Here is a 20,048-nt window from a genome sequence, read left to right as displayed (position 1 = left end):
AATGCTACTCATGCTTAAAAAGGAGGGACTCCTATCATTAGCTACAACATTGGATGAACCTGTATGATATTATATTAAGAGAAAGAAGCCGATCTAGAAAGACAAACACCATGCAAGCTAACACACATGTGGATTTTTAAAACTAGAGCTCTTCCAAACAGTGAGATGTGGCTCTGGTAACCATGTGATGGGGGATGGGGTAGGCATTGACAAAGCACACAAAATTTCATCTAGACAGGAGGACTACCAACAGAGAGATCTACTGTATATCATGATGCCTGTAGGTAATATCGATAAACTGAACACTGAAAAAACATTAAGACATCATACAGAATGGGGAAACATTTATAAAACACTTAGTTTATCAGGGCCAGTACCAATATTATACATAAAACTTTTCAAGTTTGAAAAAGTATAAAATTACAAAGTGAACAAAAACTTTTTTGCACAGAAGATTTCTACACTACCAATGACCACATGGCCAGTTAATCAGAAGGAAATGAAAACAACACACAATGAGAAAGGTATACTTCACACCCAAGGAGGCTCTGCTTGTGACAGACTTACAATAACAAGTATGGGCAGGGTGTGAATATGTTAGTATTTCCATTAACATTTACGTTAGCATGTAAAATGTGGCAGGGACTCGGAGACAGTCTGGCTGTGGCTCAAAATGTGTAACACACAATTACCACAATATGTAGTAGTTCCACTCCTAGATACACTAACCAAAGTATGGAAAGTAACACAGCCACGCCCTGCTGGACAACCCTGCAATGCATTTTGTGCAAACATTTTAGAGCACACCTACACAAACAAGCATGGCTATGACACCACAAGGTGCTATCATGCTGTGGGAGCCTCGTCTGCCCTTGACTAGAGGGTTGTTAGGTGGCACATGACTTTGCCAAGACAAATAAACATGCCATGGATATCCACCCAGCACTATGCCAAAGAGCCACAGGGTGAGATCACCCAAAAGCCATCTGTGGATGAATGATAGTTGGTGTACACACACACCAGGACCACACTCAGTCACAGGCAGGGATGGAGTGAGTTGCAGTTGTAGAAATTAAACAACAATAACAAAGAATCAGAAGTGGGGAGACAAGGAAAGAAGGTGGGAGTGGGGAGAGAGAGATAGACAGGAAAAGAGCAGGGATCACAAGCAATGCAGCAGTGACCTGGGTTCTGGGGACACTGGACCACTGGGAGACACATGAAGGATCCCTGCCAAAGGTGCATTCTGGCTCTGGTGGTGACAGTCTAATCATTCTTCTTAGAAGAAGTGGGAAACCAAGAGGAGTGCAGTAATTTCTCTGCCTTTTACTTCAACTCTCAAGGAGACTGAGATCTGTCTCCTTGGAGAGCTGAAGTAAAAGGCAGAGAAAGCTCTGGGAAATACTCTCATGATTGAAGTCACCTGTGTGGAGTGACAAGCAGTCCTCACATGCTAAGTGTTTCATTTTGATGATTTTATTTGCAAACAAAGGATGGAAATCTGTGAAATAAAATTTTGGTAAATAAAATACTTTCAGGAAACCATGTCAATACTTGATACAAGTTGTTTACTTCAAGTGGAAAATCACAGGAATTCTATAAGAAAACATTCTGAGTTTTTAATTACATTGATCTTGTAAAGAAAAAAAAAAGGTTAAAAGAGGAATTCCTCAGGCTGTTTATAAAGGAAAAGTACAAAACAATAAAATGCAAAGTGAGTTCCTTTGTGAACACCAGCAATTATGCACACCTTTTAGAGAGGAAAAGCCAGGATATTAAAATTCACATTTGCCTCAGGGGACATGACATGCTCTTATTTCTGAGGTCCCTGATCCATCACGAACAAGAGGCTACCCTGGTGAGGAGTCTCCCCAGGGCCCCCTTCTCATCCTTGTTCCTCAGGCTGTAGATGAAGGGGTTCAGCATGGGAGAGACCACAGTGTACATGATGGAGGCGATCATGTTTCCCTGAGAAGGATGGGTCATGGCATAACTGAGGTGAACCCCAAGACCTGTTCCGTAGAACAAGGAGATGACACAGAGGTGGGACCCACAGGTGGAGAAGGCTTTAGACTTGCCCACAGAGGAGGACACCCTCAGTATGAGGAGATGATCTGAGAGTAGGAGTAGAGGATCCCAGTGGCAGGGAAGATACTCAGCAGGGCAGTCACCACATACAGTAAGATGATACTGAAGAGGGTGTCAGAGCTGGTTGCTTTGAGAAGCTGAGACAGTTCGCAGAAGAGATGAGGGACTGCAGTGCCACTGGAGAAGGTCAGTTGCTTCAGGAGTAGAATGTGAAGCAAGGACACCCAGAACATGATGAGCCAAGACAGCAGCACCAGGAGGACACGCAGCCGGGGGTTCATGATGACCTTGTAGTTCAGGGGGTGGCAGATGGCCACGAAGCAGTCAAAGGCCATCACAGTCAGAAGGAAATTATCCATACCTGCAAAAATCATTAAAAAATACACCTGAGTAAGGCAGCCTCTGTAGGAGATGTCTTTGCTGTGTGTCTGCGTGTTCACCAGCATCTTGGGGACAGTGGTGGAGGTTAAACAGACTTCCATAAATGAAAGGTTGGAGAGGAAGAAGTACATGGGGATGTGGAGGTGGGGGTCAGAGCTGACAGCCAGGATGATGAGCAGGTTCCCCAGGACAGTGACCAGGTACATGGACAGGAACATGCCAAAGAAAAGGGGCTGCAATTGTAGATCATCCAGGAGGCCCAGGAGGATGAATTCCCATACTCCTGTGTGGTTTTCTGCTTCTATATCCGTGGATTTTCTGCTTAAGAAAGAGATGCATGCTGAGTTCAGAACACAAGAGGCCACTCCAGAGGTGACTGCTCTACAACATCACCCTTGGATGGACATCCTTCACTCTCCAGGTGAGTTTCTCATGACACTGATTCACTGAGACAAGGGGTAGTGTGTGTCCATTTTAAATGTGTATCACTGACCAGCATTTAAAAAAATTAATAATAAGTTCTCATTTATCATCTTCTCATGGTTTTAGTCCCCTATCTACATGAATTTAACTAAGCAACCCAATTTTTTGTTGATATGCTCTTTTACATAGTAGGATCTCAATAAAGAAGAGAATTCACTATGTTAATGCTATTATTGTATTCCTCTTGTATGATATTATGTTAGACATATGCAACTCCAAATTATAGCATGAGAATATGACTTAGAAATTGAGTCCTTGAGTCAGACTTCCTAGAACAAAATTTTGTTTCACTCATTTTCATCTGTGTGACTTTTAGAAATTTATTTCAATTCTCTTTGACACAAATACTAAACTCTACAGTAGGAATATTAAATATTATCTAACAGGAGTATTTAAGAGCAAAATCAGATGAGAAGGTGCTGGTACTTTTCCTAATGTAGTTCCTGTGACATAATCACACGTGTGGGGTTTTATTTATAGCATCTCAACAAATCTGTCCTTAAGGCTCTCATTTATCAATTTCCCTTTTACGCTCTGGCAGCCACCAAGGCCAGCATTCTGGGGATTCGGATGATCATAAATACAGCAGGTGGGTTACCTCTGCTGACTGCATGCAGCACTTCTAATTAATGGTGATCCCTGCAGCTGCTTCTTTCAGGGAATTCCTGCTCCATGAGTTCTTCCTAGAAGAGGAAAAAGCATGTAGACTGACTGCACAGATAAAAGGAGGAAACAGAAGGTCACTGCCATGAAAATCACATTCAAGTCCAGATGAGCATGTTCAGGTGACCGTGTTCTCCAGTGGGGAGGGAGTGTGCAGAGCAGCAGAGCTCATGGGCAACACCCAACAGATGCAATGGGATAAGATATTCAGGGTTACTGAAACAGAGTCACCCTAGAAAAATAAAAAGCAAATTTACTTCTCAGATCAATGTTTACATTCCACACAATAGACAAAGGGTGGTTACTGTGAGTGCCTGAGAGTGCTAATTAGGTTAAGGTAGGGTTCCTGGAGAAACAGTTTATCCTGGAAGGTGGTTAAGATATACCTCTCAGAAACAGAAATATTTGGACAGAGAGAGGAAGGATGGGTCACTGTCACCAGAGGGACTGAGGAGAGAAGAACTGTTCTAGGCTGAGAGGACAGAATTTGCAGCTGCCCTTTCCATGGGGCTGGTATAGCAGAGGAGGGTGGGGTGGGGGCAGGATGGTGGAGTGTGTGAGGCCCACAGTAGAGCTGCCTGTGGTCCCCCATGATGTCCTTCCCATATCAAAATTTTCTGTTCACTTGTGGGTCTGATGGTGTGAATGTTGGGGCTCATCATGGGTCCTTCCAGGGCCTCACGTGGGTCCTGTCATCTTGTGGGTGATAAAGAAATCAAATTAAAGGTTTCGTGTGTAACAACAGTTGAGACTAAAAAGTCAACTCTATTACCAAAAGAATCCTCAAGAATTTCACATGCCTATGTATGTAAACAACATTGGGTTTTAAGGATAATTTGCAGATCATACTAAAGATTTTAAAAAGCTAATAGATAACTAACAGTTAATATCAGTTGTAGGAAGGAAAGCCCAGTCACAGAAGGATGTTGGTCAATATAATTCATCAGAAAAAATAGGCAACTGAATATAAATTATAATCATAAAACAGAAAAAATGCATTTGAGAGAATTTCACTGTCTTCACTCTCCTAGGAGCCAGGAATGATCCCATCAGTAATCAAAGAAACCAAGGACAATTTCCTAACCCAATAAATAGATGTTATTTTCAAATCACAGTCAATAGGAGCAGTTTCATTAAAACACTAGAACACTTGTGTTAAATTCTTGGATGTGCCAATGCATTCTCCTCAAGTTAAATCTTTTAATATTTTTCAGAGTATTTTAAGGGATTTTTTTACATGAGAAAATGGAACTGGAGTATATGTTGAATGTTAGAAATAATCACATTATTGGTGGGTGCTATTGGGGACAGGAAGATTAAATGATAAACACTTCAGTATGGAGGACTATCAGTAAATCAAATTTGACCATAAAAATAGGAAATAGACCAGAAAGATCCAATTAAACTAGAAACAAAGTAAACCATACCTTTTGCATAATTATCTCTGGTGCATTATTAATAATTAAATAATTAGATGCAGGAGACCATGGTTTATGGGAAAGAGTGGAGAAGAACAGGAGACTCTCCAGAATCTAACTCTGATTGGCAACATGCTCTAGATTCTAAAGGGAAGGAGACAGAATTAAAACTGAGATGAGGTGTCAGTGAAAACTCAAGATCCTTCAAGGTACAGGGACTATAGATTCAAAAACTAAGTAAAACTGGTCATTTCTAGAGTCTTCCTCACAGAGATAGTGCTCAGTGCCCACGTCCTCCTCTCCTTCTGACTCTACCAGCCTCACTGGGGCACACCAACTCTCTCAGACGGCTGTCACAGAATCTATCCTTCTGTCCTAAGAAAGACCACGTGGGTTTTGACTGAGGCTGGATCAGAGAACTGTAGCTGAGTAGCATCAGGGGCAGGTTTAAACCTTGGGCATCTCAAGTGCTGAATTCTCAGAGCTCCTGATTAAATAAAATGTGCTATTGTCTTTCTGGTCTCTAAACATTTAAACTCCCTTGGGGTAAAAATAAAATAGCAGAATGGAAAATCTTCATTCAATTTCTTTTCTATGAAGGAAGCACTGGGATGAGATAGCATTATTTTCTCTAAGGAGAAACTGTTTCCCCTCTGGTTTGAATTGAATGTCACCAGAAGTTCTCAAGGGGAAGTCCAGAAGGAGCACATCCCAGTGTTAGGTAGGAGATAAGGGTGGGAAGAGACCACACCCTTAGGGCTCTGGGTTCCTCCCAGGGCCCTCACAACACCCCACCTCAAGCTCCTTCCTATGAGGGGACACTGGGTCATCTTGTGGTTCAAAGGAGGAAGCTAGACTACCACCAGGGGAATTTGGGACCATGAAGGGCAAGTCCCCAATCTTGGAGATACAAAGTAGACCCAGTTCTCAAATTAAGTGAAATTGTTGCTAGTTAACATGTCATTAGCATTGCAGATTGCTTGCCCCTGTGCATTTGCTGGGGGGAAAGAAACTTATGCATGGGCAGCAGTAAAGAAATTATGTAGAATTCAGCTGTCAATCAAGATGCCAGTCAACCCCAGATCCACCAGGGGAGAAGGGGGAGAACCAGCACAGCCCAACAAAAGCCAGCTCCACTGTGTGGCCTGGGCCTGGAGTTACCTGGCAGCTCAGCCCCCAGCTCTCCCAGAGTGTTCTCCTTTGCTCTCAGGAACCCCTGTCTCCCTGCCAACCTCTCGCACTTCACTCAATTCTTTGCTCACATCAAGAATCTGGAATGTGGATCCTCTAGGGACACTGCCCTTGTGCTGGTAGCTCCAGGAACCATCTCTCTGTGACTTGCCTCTCTTGAAATATGCACTGGAGGTTTCATGGATCATTTTGTGTGCACCATGTTGTGGAGGCAAAGAAGTCCTTTCTTGGTGATTACTTTTCTTAATATATTTTCAAATTTATTTATTTTAAAAAATAATAGATAAAATTGTATGTTTAAAGTGTGCACATATTTTAAAGTATTATAAATTGTAAAATTACAACATCTGAAAAGTTATGACCTGCATTACCTCCTATTGGTATTGTTCTTGTGGTAAAGTACACTGACATCCACTACTCATTAAAAAAAAATGATGCATAGTCATTCACTATAGTCACCCCTATATACAATTGATCTCTTTAATTTATTCCTCTCATCCACCTGGAATTTGGAACTTTTTGACAAATTTTCCATCCAAACATTGGTCTCCCAACTTTCCTTATCTTGGGTAAAGTCCATTCTGCTCTGTCTATCAGATAAAGTTTTTAAAATTCTACATACAAATGAAATCACATGGTATTTATCCTTCTTCCCTGATTTACTTCACATGATATACTGTTCTCCAGGGTCACCCATGTTTTGAATGACAACATTTCTTTTTGTTCATGCTGGAATTGTATTTCATTATGTATGCATGCCACATTTGCTTTATCTCCTCATCTGTTGATGGATATTCAAGCTTAGCAGTTGTTCATGGATTAAAGCATGGAGTGAAAATACCTTTTAAAAGTACTGATTTTAATTTTTCAGGCATATACTTTGTCTTGGGATCAGAGGATCATGAAGTTGTTTTATTTTTATTTTTTTGAAGAAATTTTTTATTGTTTTCAGTAATGGTTGTATTAATTTATATCACCACCCACAATATCCCTACCCAAGAGTACCCTTCCCTCAATATTCTCATCAAAAATAATCTCTTATTTTCAATAACAACCATCCCAACATAAGACCCCTAAAGTACAAGAAATACTATCAAGAATCAATAAATGGGATGGATTCAAACTAAAATCTTCTTTTCAGTAAAGGAAACAATGAATAACACGAACAGAGAGTCTACAGAGTGGGAGAAAATCTTTACCACATGCACATCAGATAGAGCACTAATTTCCAGTATATATAAATAACTCCCAAAACTTAACAACAAAACAAAAAAACCCAATTTGTAAATGGGCTACAGAAATAAACAGAAGAAGATATGCATTGATCAATAAATATATGGAAAAATGTTCAGCCTCTCTAGTGATTAGAGAAATGCAACTTAAAACTACTCTAAAATTTCATCTCACGCCTGTCAGATGGCAGTGATAAAGAATGTATCCCGGCCTGAATCCGACCCATGTCCCTGCTGTTCTCATTCTCAGGACCCCCTCATGCTCTCTGACTTACGTGACTCTCAAAGAAAGTCCCCAAAGATCACGTTAGTCTTCATACCCATCTAACACAGCAGTGAGCACCACTTAAATTATTATTGTGTAATTATTCAGTTAGTGATGGCCTCTTACAGATCCCCTCCTGGGCTTTCCATCCAATCCTTTGGTAAGTGCTTCATGTAATGAGAGGTTGCTGTCTAACTGATAATCCCCTGTCGCGACCCCTTGCCCGCAAGGAAGACGCAACTCGAGAATCTTCTTTCAACAGTTTATTCAGGTCCCTGGATACTTCTTTTTCTTTTTTTCGGGTGCCCCTCCCAGCCTTAATAAAGCATCCCAAACCCCAATGCAAAGCTGCCGCGTGGAACTTTCTCACAGGGTGGTGAAAAATCATGTGCCAACTTTCCCAGATAAGAAGTTGTTTGTCACAGACCACAGTGGAGCCAGCGCCATCTTGTAATGGCGACCATAATCTGCAGAAACGGCAGAAGCGGCTCACCACAGTTCCCCCTTTTCTGTTGTATTAAAACAATATAGGCGAGAGTAGAGGTCCTATCCCACTGTGCAGAAGTGGCTGCATAGTATGGCTCAGTCCTAAGGAGGGCCCTTCCCCAGATCTGAGGCCATATCAGCCGACGCCTTTTTTCGTGGGGCGGGGCGTGGACGCGTCGAACCCGCATGCAATAGGACATGCTCTCCTTGAGGTCCACATCAAGGATCACTCAAGTGCAGTGTCTTGCCTCGCATCCTGTATCGTGACGATGGTGGACGAAGGGGGGTAGCTGAGGCTGAACTGCGACTGTTTATAATGACAAACAAGTTGACAGCACCCTGAAAGAAAGGCACGAACTTCAAGGCGATAGAAAAGCACTGGTGTGGAAACCCATCTGCGTGCAATGGCAGTAATACCGGCAGAGTGCAAGGGCTTTCCAACACTAAGAGAATAACAAGGAAAGTCATGTCGATCCCAGTGCAATGTTATAATAACTTGGGCTGTAACGACCATGACAAAGGTTTACTGCTTAAGATGCGCAAGCCAGACTTGAGGTGAGTTGCCATTTTTTAAAGCTGCAAGAGCTTGTATGATCATAGCCTTTTCTTGTGCATGGCGAGTTTTAAGGCGACAGAGAAGCCACAAACAGAGCACAACACTGAAGCAACACATTGCACCAAAAATGCCTACTCCCACCCACTCTTTGAAGAAGGAAAAAGCAGAAGATATCCAATCGGTGAATTGACCCAAAGTCACTGGTTTGACACGGGTACTATTCAAAACAGCAATCTGAGTTAGTTGAGACTGGATGAAGTTTTCTGCTTCCATGGACCAGGTTCCGGATAGATACTTTCCGATGATGCGGGAGGCATTTCTGGAATTATTAAATCTGACAGAGGTTATACATAAATGTGCACGTTGATCAACACAACCCAAATGTACTAGGTCAGACAATTCCTCAACTTGAGCTTGAAGCAGATCTATCCTTTGATTAGCAGCCAGAATCCCAGATAAAATGTGTTGATTAATTCTACTTTGAGATTCAAGTATGGTGGATGTTTGTTGAATAACCTGATTAATAGTGGCAGCAGTTTGTACCTGGCTGGCCATGGCTACTCCAGCTGTAACTGCTGCAGCAGCAGATACCGCCACAGCTGTCACTATGGCTACCGTAATTCCAAAATCTCTACGGGCTCTAATCAGTTCAACAATAGGAAATGACTCTGGATCTGCAGTAACCGGGATCGGGACAAAAGTTGGAATTTTTATAACCATTGCCGTAGTCCAGGAGCCATTTCAACACTCAGACAAATAACAGGTAATATTAGAACAATTAAGCATCCCCTGTGATGTAACATTAGCCAAAAGAAATAGGAACGGAGATTGGAGACGGACTGCTGCGGAGGGTAATGTAGCATTAGATAATTGTGAATTATTTGTAGAAATTTTAAGCCTCCTACCTCGCTCCGAGTCTTGGGTACTGCCAGAAACATTAAACAGCCAACTTTGGACTCCTAATATTTCCCTGGGGAAACACAAGCGTGGACTAGACTAGCCCAATCTGAGGGAGTCATGCAAAATCTAGTAAGTCCCTCCACCTGAGTGAGAGTGAAAGCGGCATCTATGCCATAAGTGCGGACAGATTCTGCCAAGGTTTTAATTATCTTAAAGTCTAAAGGCTCATGATATCTTCCCCTGTTATTGTCCTGAAATACAGGGTATGCAAGTCCCATATCTGTATTAACTGTCCTCCAAACTTGTGCATGAAAAGATCTCCCGGAACCTTGGCTTCCCCCCACATACGGAGGTGGGGCAATCGGCACCATATCTTCTTCTAGATATTCTACCTCCTCCTCCTCAGAGTTTTGTTGACCGATGTTAACTCCCTTCCCCTTCTTACAGTAGGCCTGTGTGCCCTGTGTCTCCTTTTTCTTCTTTTTCATTTTTATCTTATGTAGTTGTTGTAACAATATATCAAGGTCCTCAGAACTCTCTGAGTCGCTTGTGTTCTCAGGCGTTTTTAATTCGGTCAAGTCTGGGTAGAGCCTTCTCCTATTTTTATCTTCAGGCTCTTTTGCCTTCTCACTACTGTTACTTTTAATACTCTCTGCCACTTTACTACATGATCCTTCAGATTTTTCCTCATGCAGCTGCTCAAGAATAGCTTGACCCTCTCTCACAGCTTCCTGGCATTTACCATCTGTAAGGCAACCATGGACCATTTTCCAAAGGGGTATCACCCCACCCTCTAATATGCCCTGCTCAGAAGCAAAGTCAAGATCTTTGCCTAATTTATCCCAACTAGGCACAGTAAGGCTGCCCGAAAATGCAAACCACGGTGCAGCGATATCTATCTTCTGTAAAAATCTCTGTAAAGTACTATGTTTTACTTCCAGTCCCTTGGAACGTAACAGGCCATCTAGGGCCAGGAGAAGCGGACTTGAAGATGCGGCACCCATGACACAACAACAAAGGAAGCACAAAAAAAAGAAAGCGAAAGTAGGAGCGAAAGTACACAGTGCAGCTGCAATAAAATGTAAGGCTCTCTCTTTCATTACAGAGGAGCTGTCCCGCTTTGGTCGCGGATCCCACTTACTAGGGACTAACCCCGCTTTGATCGCGGATCCCACTTACCTGGGACTAACCGGTGCACCACCCCTGACTGCTGAAAGTTCTGGTTCCCGGGTTTCGGCACCACTTGTCGCGACCCCTTGCCCGCAAGGAAGACGCAACTCGAGAATCTTCTTTCAACAGTTTATTCAGGTCCCTGGATATTTCTTCTTCTTTTTCTCGGGTGCCCCTCCCAGCCTTAATAAAGCATCCCAAGCCCCAATGCAAAGCTGCCGCGTGGAACTTTCTCACAGGGTGGTGAAAAATCATGTGCCAACTTTCCCAGATAAGAAGTTGTTTGTCACAGACCACAGCGGAGCCAGCGCCATCTTGTAATGGCGACCATAATCTGCAGAAACGGCAGAAGCGGCTCACCACAATCCCCTTTCCCTGTGCTCACTCTCTCCTCACCTAACTCACAGGAAGTCTCCATTTCTGACACAGTAGTTTGCCCTGAGGTCTACGGGGACCACGTGTATCCCTACATGAGGAAGGGCATTTCCAGTCTTCTGACTCTGGAATGTGCAGTGGCAAAGTCATGAGTGATGACTTCATGTCAGTCCAGCAGGACTCTCAGAGGCAAGCCTAAGGGAGTCCCTGAGGCACTAACACAGACCCCAGGGAGAAACTCCTGTCTGTGAAATTAAACTCTGTGAAGGGAAGAGCACAGTCAGAGCAGCAGCTTAATGGGCCAAGGGAGACGGTTTTGGAGACAGATAAAGAACTCTCTTTAAGTCTCCAGGAGAAGGAGCTTATTGACTGCAAGAGGTTGAGCCACCCAGCTGAACGGCTGGAGGCATAGGCAGACTATTGCTTACCCTGACCTGAAGACTCCGTGCACAGAGCTTACAACTCACCAAATTGTTCCAAGTTATCCCGTCCTCTCAGGACTGCCTAGTGCAGGAATAAGAAGAGAGAATAAAATGTCCACAAAAGGTTTGGTGCTCTTCCTCTTCCCATGAGGAAGTTCATCTGGACTGTGTGCTATTTTAATTACTTTCATTTTTTTAAGGTCTACTTGTATTCTATTTCCTTTGTTTACTGTGGTAAAATATAAAGAATATGAACTTTTCATCCAACTGTGTACGTACATACACAGTTCAATTTTATTAATTGCATTCACTTGTTGTACAACAACCACCATCATCCAATTTCCAGACATTTTTTTTTGTTCCTAAATTGAAAATTTTCACACATTTGAAAAACTTCCCAATATTCCCTCCCCCAATTCTGGCTATCACTGTTCTGTGATGAAACGTAATGATGGATTAAGATCACTGAACTACAAGAGTAATGTGACCAAGGAGGGAGAATTTACAGGTTTAGTGGTGATTTTAAACCTTTTGTATTCTGTCTTCCAAGTGAATGCTATGATCCTGAGATTAAATTGTCTTCCTGAGCAGCCTCTGCAAGGCACTTTTAATGTCCCTGTTCCTCAGGCTCTAGATGAAGGGGTTCAGCATGGGGCTTACCACAGTGTACATCACTAAGGCCACTGCACCCTTCCTAGGAGAATGTGAGACAGCTGATCCAAGGCACACTCCAAAGCCTGTTCCTAAAAATAAGCAAACATCTGCCAGGTGAGACTCACAAGTGGAGAAGGCTTTGTACCTCCCCCCTGAGGATGGGATTCTCAGAATGGAGGGAACAATTTTACAGTAAGAGAAAAGGATCCATGAGATGGGCTAAAATGCAAAAACGGCAGCAAAAAAACACATGACTTTATTACTTTTGAAAGTATCAGAACAGGCCAGATTGAGGAGCTGAGAAGGGTCACAGAAGAAATTAGCAATTTCCACATCCTTGAAGTAGGGAAAATTTAACATAATCAAACTGTGCAGGTGGCAGTCCAAAAGGTTAACCAGAAAAGACATTAATATTAAGAAGCCACAGAGGTGAGGGTGCATGATTACTGGGTTATGGAGGGGGAGACAGAGGACCCCAAATGGGTCATAAGCCATCACAGTCAGAAGCATACCATCCATACCTCCAAAAATAATAAACAGGGACTTCTGAGTCAGGCAGAGGACATCTGAGTCAGGCAGAGGACATCTATGTCAGGCAGCTCACATAGGAGATAACGCTGCTGTGAATTTGGATGTTCACAGTCATCTTTGGGACCGTGGTGGAGATGAAACTGATATCAGCCAAGGACAGGTTGGAGAGGAAGAAGTACATGGGGGTGTGGAGGTGGGAGTCAGAGCTGACTGCCAAGATGATGAGCAGGTTCCCCAGCACGGTGACCAGGTACATGGCCAGGAACAGTGTGAAGAAGATGGGCTGATATTAATCCTATTTCAAATGAGTAATAATTTATTATTTTAACAAACAGGATTACAAATGAAATTGTGCCCCATTAGCCCACTCTAATGACCTGAGAAAACAATTTAATTGTAGGGTAGGAAAGACAGCAAAACTAAACATCTCTACCTTGATATCTTGCCTCTGTGGTCACATTATTTTTTGTATATGGTATAATGATTTTAATTTATCATTTTGTTTTATAGTAGAATGGTTGCAGCTAATTTGGGGGCAGATGAATGGGGAATTTTATTATTATTTTTTGGTTCCAGGGATTAAACCCAGGGATACTTAACCACAGAGCCACGTCCCCAGCCCCTTTTATATTTTATTTGGAGACAGGGCCTCCCTAAATTGCTGAAGCTGGCTTTGAACTGCAATCCTCCTGCCTCAGCCTCCCCAGCTGCTGGGATTATAGGCATGTGCCACCATGCCCAGTGAATGGGGAATTTTTTCCAATAGGTAGAATGTTTCTGTTTGGGAAGATGAGAAATATCTGGAGATGGATGTTGATGATGAATGCACCACAGTATGTTGGTAATTCATACCACTGTACATGTGCAAGATGATAGTGAAAGTTGTAAATTGTTTGGGAATTTTAATATTACCATAGTAAAACCAGAAATAACAACCTAAAAATAATAATTATTTATTTTAAAAACGAGCTTCCTCCTGTGTGAAAGAAGAGCCTCCAAACTTCTGTGGGCATATTCTCTTCTATCTTACTCATTACTATGAGAAAGTCCTTAATGTTAGTGACAAACTGGACCAATTTGGCTAATAATCAGCTCTGTGCATTGGGCCTCCAAAGTTATAATCATCAATAATGAGCCTGTGCCTTCAGCCCTTCAGCTTCATGGTTCCAAGTTCAGTGGCCTCCATACCTGTGCCTCTTCCCATGATTGGTGGCATCAGAGAAATCCTATGTGAAACTGCACTGGCATCAATCCTGTGGATGAAGCTGGAGCCTTCAATGGGTATCAGAAAGTAGATGAAACTTAGATCTTCACGGATCTGCCATGATCCATCAGAGATGCAGTAAGTGCTGGAGGAGGTAAAGGATGGATGAAGGTCTGTCCAAAGAATTGTTTCCTCATTATCACATCAAAAGTTAATTTTGGGTAGCCAGATAGGAGAAAAATGATATGCAAAATCACATTCCACTATTGTCCTGTATGTAAAAAAAAATCTTAGGTGTGAGGACTGTAAAGTTTATGTTCTCAGTTGTGTCAAATGTCCTAGAAATCTCATTCAAAGATTTACTTTCCTCCCAAACTTCTTCTATTTACCATAAACATCTCTTCCACAATAGCAGAAGACAGCTCCCATTAAACTGTTTCCTTACTTCTCCAAAAGACTTATGAAGGTGATGAGGAGGATGAAGATAGTGTTCATAATAGCATGACTCATTATTTATAGCTTCCTGAGTGCCAGGCTCTGGGCTATACATTCTATGTAGATTATTTCAGTTTTCCTGCATAGTCTTTCTCAGGTTAGAAACACCTTTTGTTCATTTACAGAGAAAATAAGAGAACAGAATTTTTATGAAACTCATGCTAGGCTTTTAGCTTATAAACTCTGAGTTTATGTTGGAATTGAGCTGTCTGGTTATGGAACAGGGACTCTGGGAAGGAGAATCCTCACAGGTTGCGCCCTTAAGTCAACCATCATTTAACTTACCTGTTACTCCAGCATGAGACCTGCCCCTCAGGGTGCACTTACATTTGGGGGTATCTGGTAAGTCACAAAATAGATCAGCAGGTGTCACCAGAAGCAGTGATTATGGGAACAATGGCCGGGACCATAGGAAAAGATCATAGAAAGAAAAAAAAAACACCATAATTCAGCACAGATTGCTCTCTTTCCCATCCAGGATGACCTTACAGCTGTCCACATCTTCCCGCATTCTTAAAGTCAGACCACTTAACCTATAAAGGAGTCTTTGAGTCAGGTGTTGGCTTCATTATTACCCAGGAAACTGGAAAGAGTTGAAATAGGTACCAGATGTGGGCCTCTGATGAAGACCTCTGTACCTCTGCTAAAAACTTCCAGATGGTCATGAAACAATGAAAAAGATTAGTCCATGTTACCCAGAGCCTAGGAATTTAATTTTACATCCTGTTGCTTAAACTATTTCCATGAAAAAGAAGGTTGTAAGACTCTCAGTTTATTTATAGTTGAGACAACTGTGTTGAGTAAGGATCAAGCAGATAATTGATGCTCCCTGTGTGTTTAATATGTACTGAATGCATAAAATTAGGAAAATGAAAACTTGCATGTTATTATTGGTAGTAATGATAAGGTTAAGTCATCACACCACTTAAGTAAAAGATTCTGTGAACTGATGGTACAGATTTCCTATTTTTGTATCAAGACTTTTATTTTTTGTGTAACTATATGCTGACATCTATAGAGGAATGATGGATCTGATTTCCATTTCCCCAGACCTATACCTTGTTTAGCACAAAAGGGACATAAAAAGGGAAAAGTCTCTGTTAAATATTAAAGAGACCTTTTCTGGTCCACAGTAGTTGGCCTACTCAGTGTGGATCCAGTGTTCTTGTATTTCCCTTCCTGCACTTTCATCTCTTTTAAGAATGTGCCACAGAACTAGAGACAGGTCACAATAGCTACTGTCTGTGTCTGTGCCATGGTCACCTGGGCCCTATGATTCCATTTAGGTGCATTGAAATTTATTGGGCAAATTTATTCTGTGAGCATGTACATATATGCAACAACAAATCCCATAAATATGTACAACTGTAACGCAGCAATAAAAATATCCTGGCAGAGATTTTTCATGCAATAAATTAAGAAAAATATGCATAAATATTAGTGGCCAGGTGAGTCTTAAGTCTTGGGGTGAGACCTATGTTGGAGTTTTGCATCATTCCAAAGATTCAGTAACTTTGACTGTTGTATTTACCCACATATTCACTGTTTAATTGTTGAATTCTTCACTTTTTGAACAGAACCAATGATGATTAAATAGGTGTTAGTTTTCAAACTTAGATATGTAGCGTGAGTGTTTTGGAGATGAGTGTTATTCTTCATACCGAGAAAAACGGTGTGGAGAAAGTTACCCTCATTCTTCATATAGTAGCAGGTCAGTGATGAGGGACTGAGTATTGACTCTCTACCTCCCACCTCATAGCAAGGTCCCTCATATTGGAGCCAAATGGGAATATTATCACCCACGCAGGATGAAATTTCTCTTTGATTTATTTTGGAAGAATTGTTACTAGATGGAAGTCAGGAATTAAAAAAAAATAGACCCAGACAGGTATGATCAATTCATTTTCAGTGATGGTACCAAGAAAATTCAATGGAGAAAAGACTTTTTTTTCCATTGCATTTAATGCTTCTGGAACAATTGAATAGATATGTAGGAAAAATGAACTTTAAACCTTACTTTAAAACACATATAAAATTAAACTGACATGGATTAAAAAATACAATAATAAATTTTAAAGAGGAAAAGACAAAAATATTTTTGTGGAATACACTAAGATTTTATTCACAGTTGTATAATGTGGGGGTTCATTTTGATGTAGTTATACAAGCACAGGGTATAGCTTGTTCCAATACTTCCCCTTCTCTCCCCTCTTCCCTTCCTATAATTCTCCTTCAACTATTGGTTCTTCTTACAATTGCTTATAGTTTTTTTTTTAAATTTCATGCAATATGGATATACATCAAGGTGAACTTCACAGTGGTATATTCATGTATGGACATAAGAAAGTTTGGTCAGGTTCATTCCACTGTTCTTCCCTTTCCTCTCTTCCCTCCTTCCCCTTCAACCCCCTTCTCCTATTCCACCTACCTCTCCTCCCTTTTCATGGGGAATTCAGGAGTATTTTTGATGGTGCATATTAAGAATAAGGGTATGTATTGTATAATGACTGATAATTTAGGGGCGGGTAATCACTGTAGGTGATTAATAGTAAAAGCGAGTATATATCTGTGCTTGGAATTCAATTATCCTACACTCACATTGTTTGGGGAAATTCTAATTTGTTTAATAAGGGAAAAGGCATGGAATTTTGAAAGAATTATCCTAAGAATAAATAGACAAATTAAATGATGTTCTTCCCTTGGGTCATGCTGTGTGTCTTCTAACCCATCTGAAGTAGAGGTATGCACTTCACAGAGAGGTTGAAATCCGGGTGTTGATATAAGCTAGTGCATTTCAAAAGTATAAAAAGCCTTGAGTGGTCTTAATAGCAGATGTACTACTGAGTAGGAAGTTAACAAAAATAAACTAAAATTAAAAATAAAATTAAGAAGAAATAAAATAATTTAAAAAGTGTTTCTTCAAATTTCATTACTTTTTGATCCTTGACTGGTGCAGTGCCACACTAAGATCACATTTGGTCAGAAACATCATAAGATTATGCTCATTTGGGGCTGGGGATGTGGCTCAAGCAGTAGCGCGCTCACCTGGCATGCGTGCGGCCCGGGTTCGATCCTCAGCACCACATACAAACAAAGATGTTGTGTCCGCCAAGAACTAAAAAATAAATATTAAAATTCTCTCTCTCTCTCTCTCTCTCTCTCTCTCTCTGTCTGTCTCTCTCTCTCTAAAAAAATGATTATGTCATTTAACCAAACACTATATATGTAAAGTTGAAGTTCATTACCATCAGAGATAACACTTTTATATTAAATACTTCTTAAAAGACTATCAAAATTTGCGTGAGCACTTGAATAAATGAAGGAAATCAGAACCTAACAAGGAAGAAAACCTTCTGGGAGTTATTGGCACATAAGTATGTATTCTGATTTCCAACATCAACTCTAATAGCATTATATTAATGCAGTTCTAACTCTTAAGATTTTGTAATAATGTGCATTTCAAGTACATAGATACAGCACTTTGGTTTAAGGTAAGAATAATGTAAATTTCAATGCTTCTTAAATTACTTTATAGTGATGTTGTTTTTTGTTTGTTTTTCTAGAAGTGGGAACTCTTAGTTTTTCTCTATTATTTTCTCAAAAGAATAGGTCATATTGCAAGGTGAGCTTGGAGTTGTTATCACTGATGTTCTTGGTTATCAGTGTTCAACTTAAGTCTCTCCAAAGTAGGTGTGCAAACAAGAAAGTGAATAACACAGAAACCATGAATTGGTATAGTTGAAAGTTTGGGTTTGTCCCAACTGAGAAACATTACTGAGGGTTTACAGAACTGAAGTGTGAACACTTAAATTGTGAATATGTGAGTTCAAAATATATGTGGAGTACTGGGTGCCTGTTAATTTACTTCTTTGTTCCCCAACAATTTTACTTTTATTTTTCTTTTTGCAAAAGTCACCCAAGCAATACGGAATCACAAAATTTAACATGCAAATCAGAATTCCATCTCATAGGACTCTTAGAATATCCAGACCTGCAGCCTGTCCTATTTGGACTGTTCCTATCCATGTACCTGGTCACAGTGCTTAGGAACCTGCTCATCATCCTGGCATTTAGCTCTGACCCCCACCTCCACACTCCCATGTACTTCTTCCTCTCCAACCTGTCCTTGGCTGACATCTGCTTCATCTCCACAATGGTCCCAAAGATGATTTTGGACATCCAAACTCACAGCAGAGTCATCTCCTATGTGGGCTGCCTGACACAGATATCTTGCCTCATTATTTTTGGATGTATGGATGATCTGCTTCTGACTGTAATGGCCTATGACCGGTTTGTAGCTATCTGTCACCCCCTGCATTATCCAGTAATCATGAACCCTCACCTCTGTGGCTTCTTGGTTTTTGTGTGTTTTTTACTTAGCCTTTTGGACTCCCAGTTGCATAATTTCATTGTCTTACAATTTGCTTACTTCAAGGATGTGGAAATTTATAATTTCTGCTGTGAACCTGCTCAAATCCTTAATCTTGACTGTTCTGAACCCTTCATCAAAAACCTAGTCACATGTTTTGCTGGTGCCATATTTGGTTTTTTCCCTATCTCAGTAATACTCTTCTCTTACTACAAAATTGTTTCCTCCATTCTGCGAATCCCATCCTCAGGGGGGAAGTACAAATCCTTCTCCACCTGTGGGTCTCACCTCTCAGTTGTTGGCTTATTTTATGGAACAAGTGTTGGGGTGGACCTTGGGTCAGCTGTTTCACATTCTCCCAGAAAGGGTGTGGCATCCTCAGTGATGTACACCATTGTCACCCCCATGTTGAATCCCTTCCTCTACAGCCTGAGGAACAGGGACATTAAAAATGCCCTAAGGAGGTTCCACAGTGGAAAAGTCTACATCAGGACCTGAGCTGCTCCGTTGGAATGTATGTGGGAGAATCCATGAGTAGTAACACCTAGACCTAGGAATTCTACCTCGTGGGCACATCATTTTTTCAGTTTGTTGGCTCTGACACCTCATTACATTTCAGAGGGTTATGAGGCTGGAGTTACAGGGTGCGCTCACTCCCTTCCCACTCCTGAGCCCTCAGTGATTGACAGGCTCCTTCAGTTACTGTCTCTGTGACTCAGTGTCCCCTCTTTGCCTTTGTCCTGTAGTAACTATCCAGCTTATTGCCCATATTCAATTCACTCCATTATAATAACTAGATTTACTTCTGTTTCTTGAGTGAACACTGAGTGATTGTAACAGGTGGGAAAATGTATGTTGAGATTTGTCAACGTTTGTGACATTTCAAAATGTGCTGAAGAAATAAAGCTTGTTTTAAATATATGTCGTTTTCAGGACATCCCTGTGAGATGTGGTAAGTGGGATCATATTTCAGGTTTCCTATAAAAGAATACTATTGGCTCCTCCTCACTTTGTGGCTTCCTGCCCTGCCATGGGTTCTCTGCCTCACAGGTGTTTGCACAATTGTAACCTCATTTGTCCTGAGGCTCTCACTACAGCCAGTGCCAGATTGTTTAGATGTTCAGCCTTCAAAACTGTGAGCTAAATAAATCTTTTCTTTTCTGTA

The 20,048-nt window shown here is 41.2% G+C and overlaps 1 protein-coding gene and 1 pseudogene across 1 annotated transcript; one reads left to right on the top strand and one right to left on the bottom strand.

The window, feature by feature from the left end:
- Nucleotides 1-1,836: 1,836 nt before the first annotated feature.
- Nucleotides 1,837-3,509, bottom strand: LOC124102127 (olfactory receptor 7D4-like; annotated as a pseudogene).
- Nucleotides 3,510-12,279: 8,770 nt separating this feature from the next.
- LOC124102126 (putative gustatory receptor clone PTE01) lies at nucleotides 12,280-19,381 on the top strand. The gene is made up of 2 exons (XM_046458351.1): nucleotides 12,280-12,398; nucleotides 18,427-19,381. Exons 1-2 carry the CDS (start codon nucleotides 12,280-12,282, stop codon nucleotides 19,379-19,381), a joined length of 1,074 nt encoding a protein of 357 aa, XP_046314307.1.
- Nucleotides 19,382-20,048: the final 667 nt, after the last annotated feature.

The sequence above is a fragment of the Marmota monax genome, unplaced genomic scaffold (assembly GCF_021218885.2).
Source record: "Marmota monax isolate L192 unplaced genomic scaffold, Marmota_monax_Labrador192_F-V1.1 WCK01_AAM20220418_F8-fsc00618, whole genome shotgun sequence".
NCBI classification, from domain to species: domain Eukaryota; kingdom Metazoa; phylum Chordata; class Mammalia; order Rodentia; family Sciuridae; genus Marmota; species Marmota monax.
This window is presented reverse-complemented; position numbering and strand designations above follow the sequence as displayed.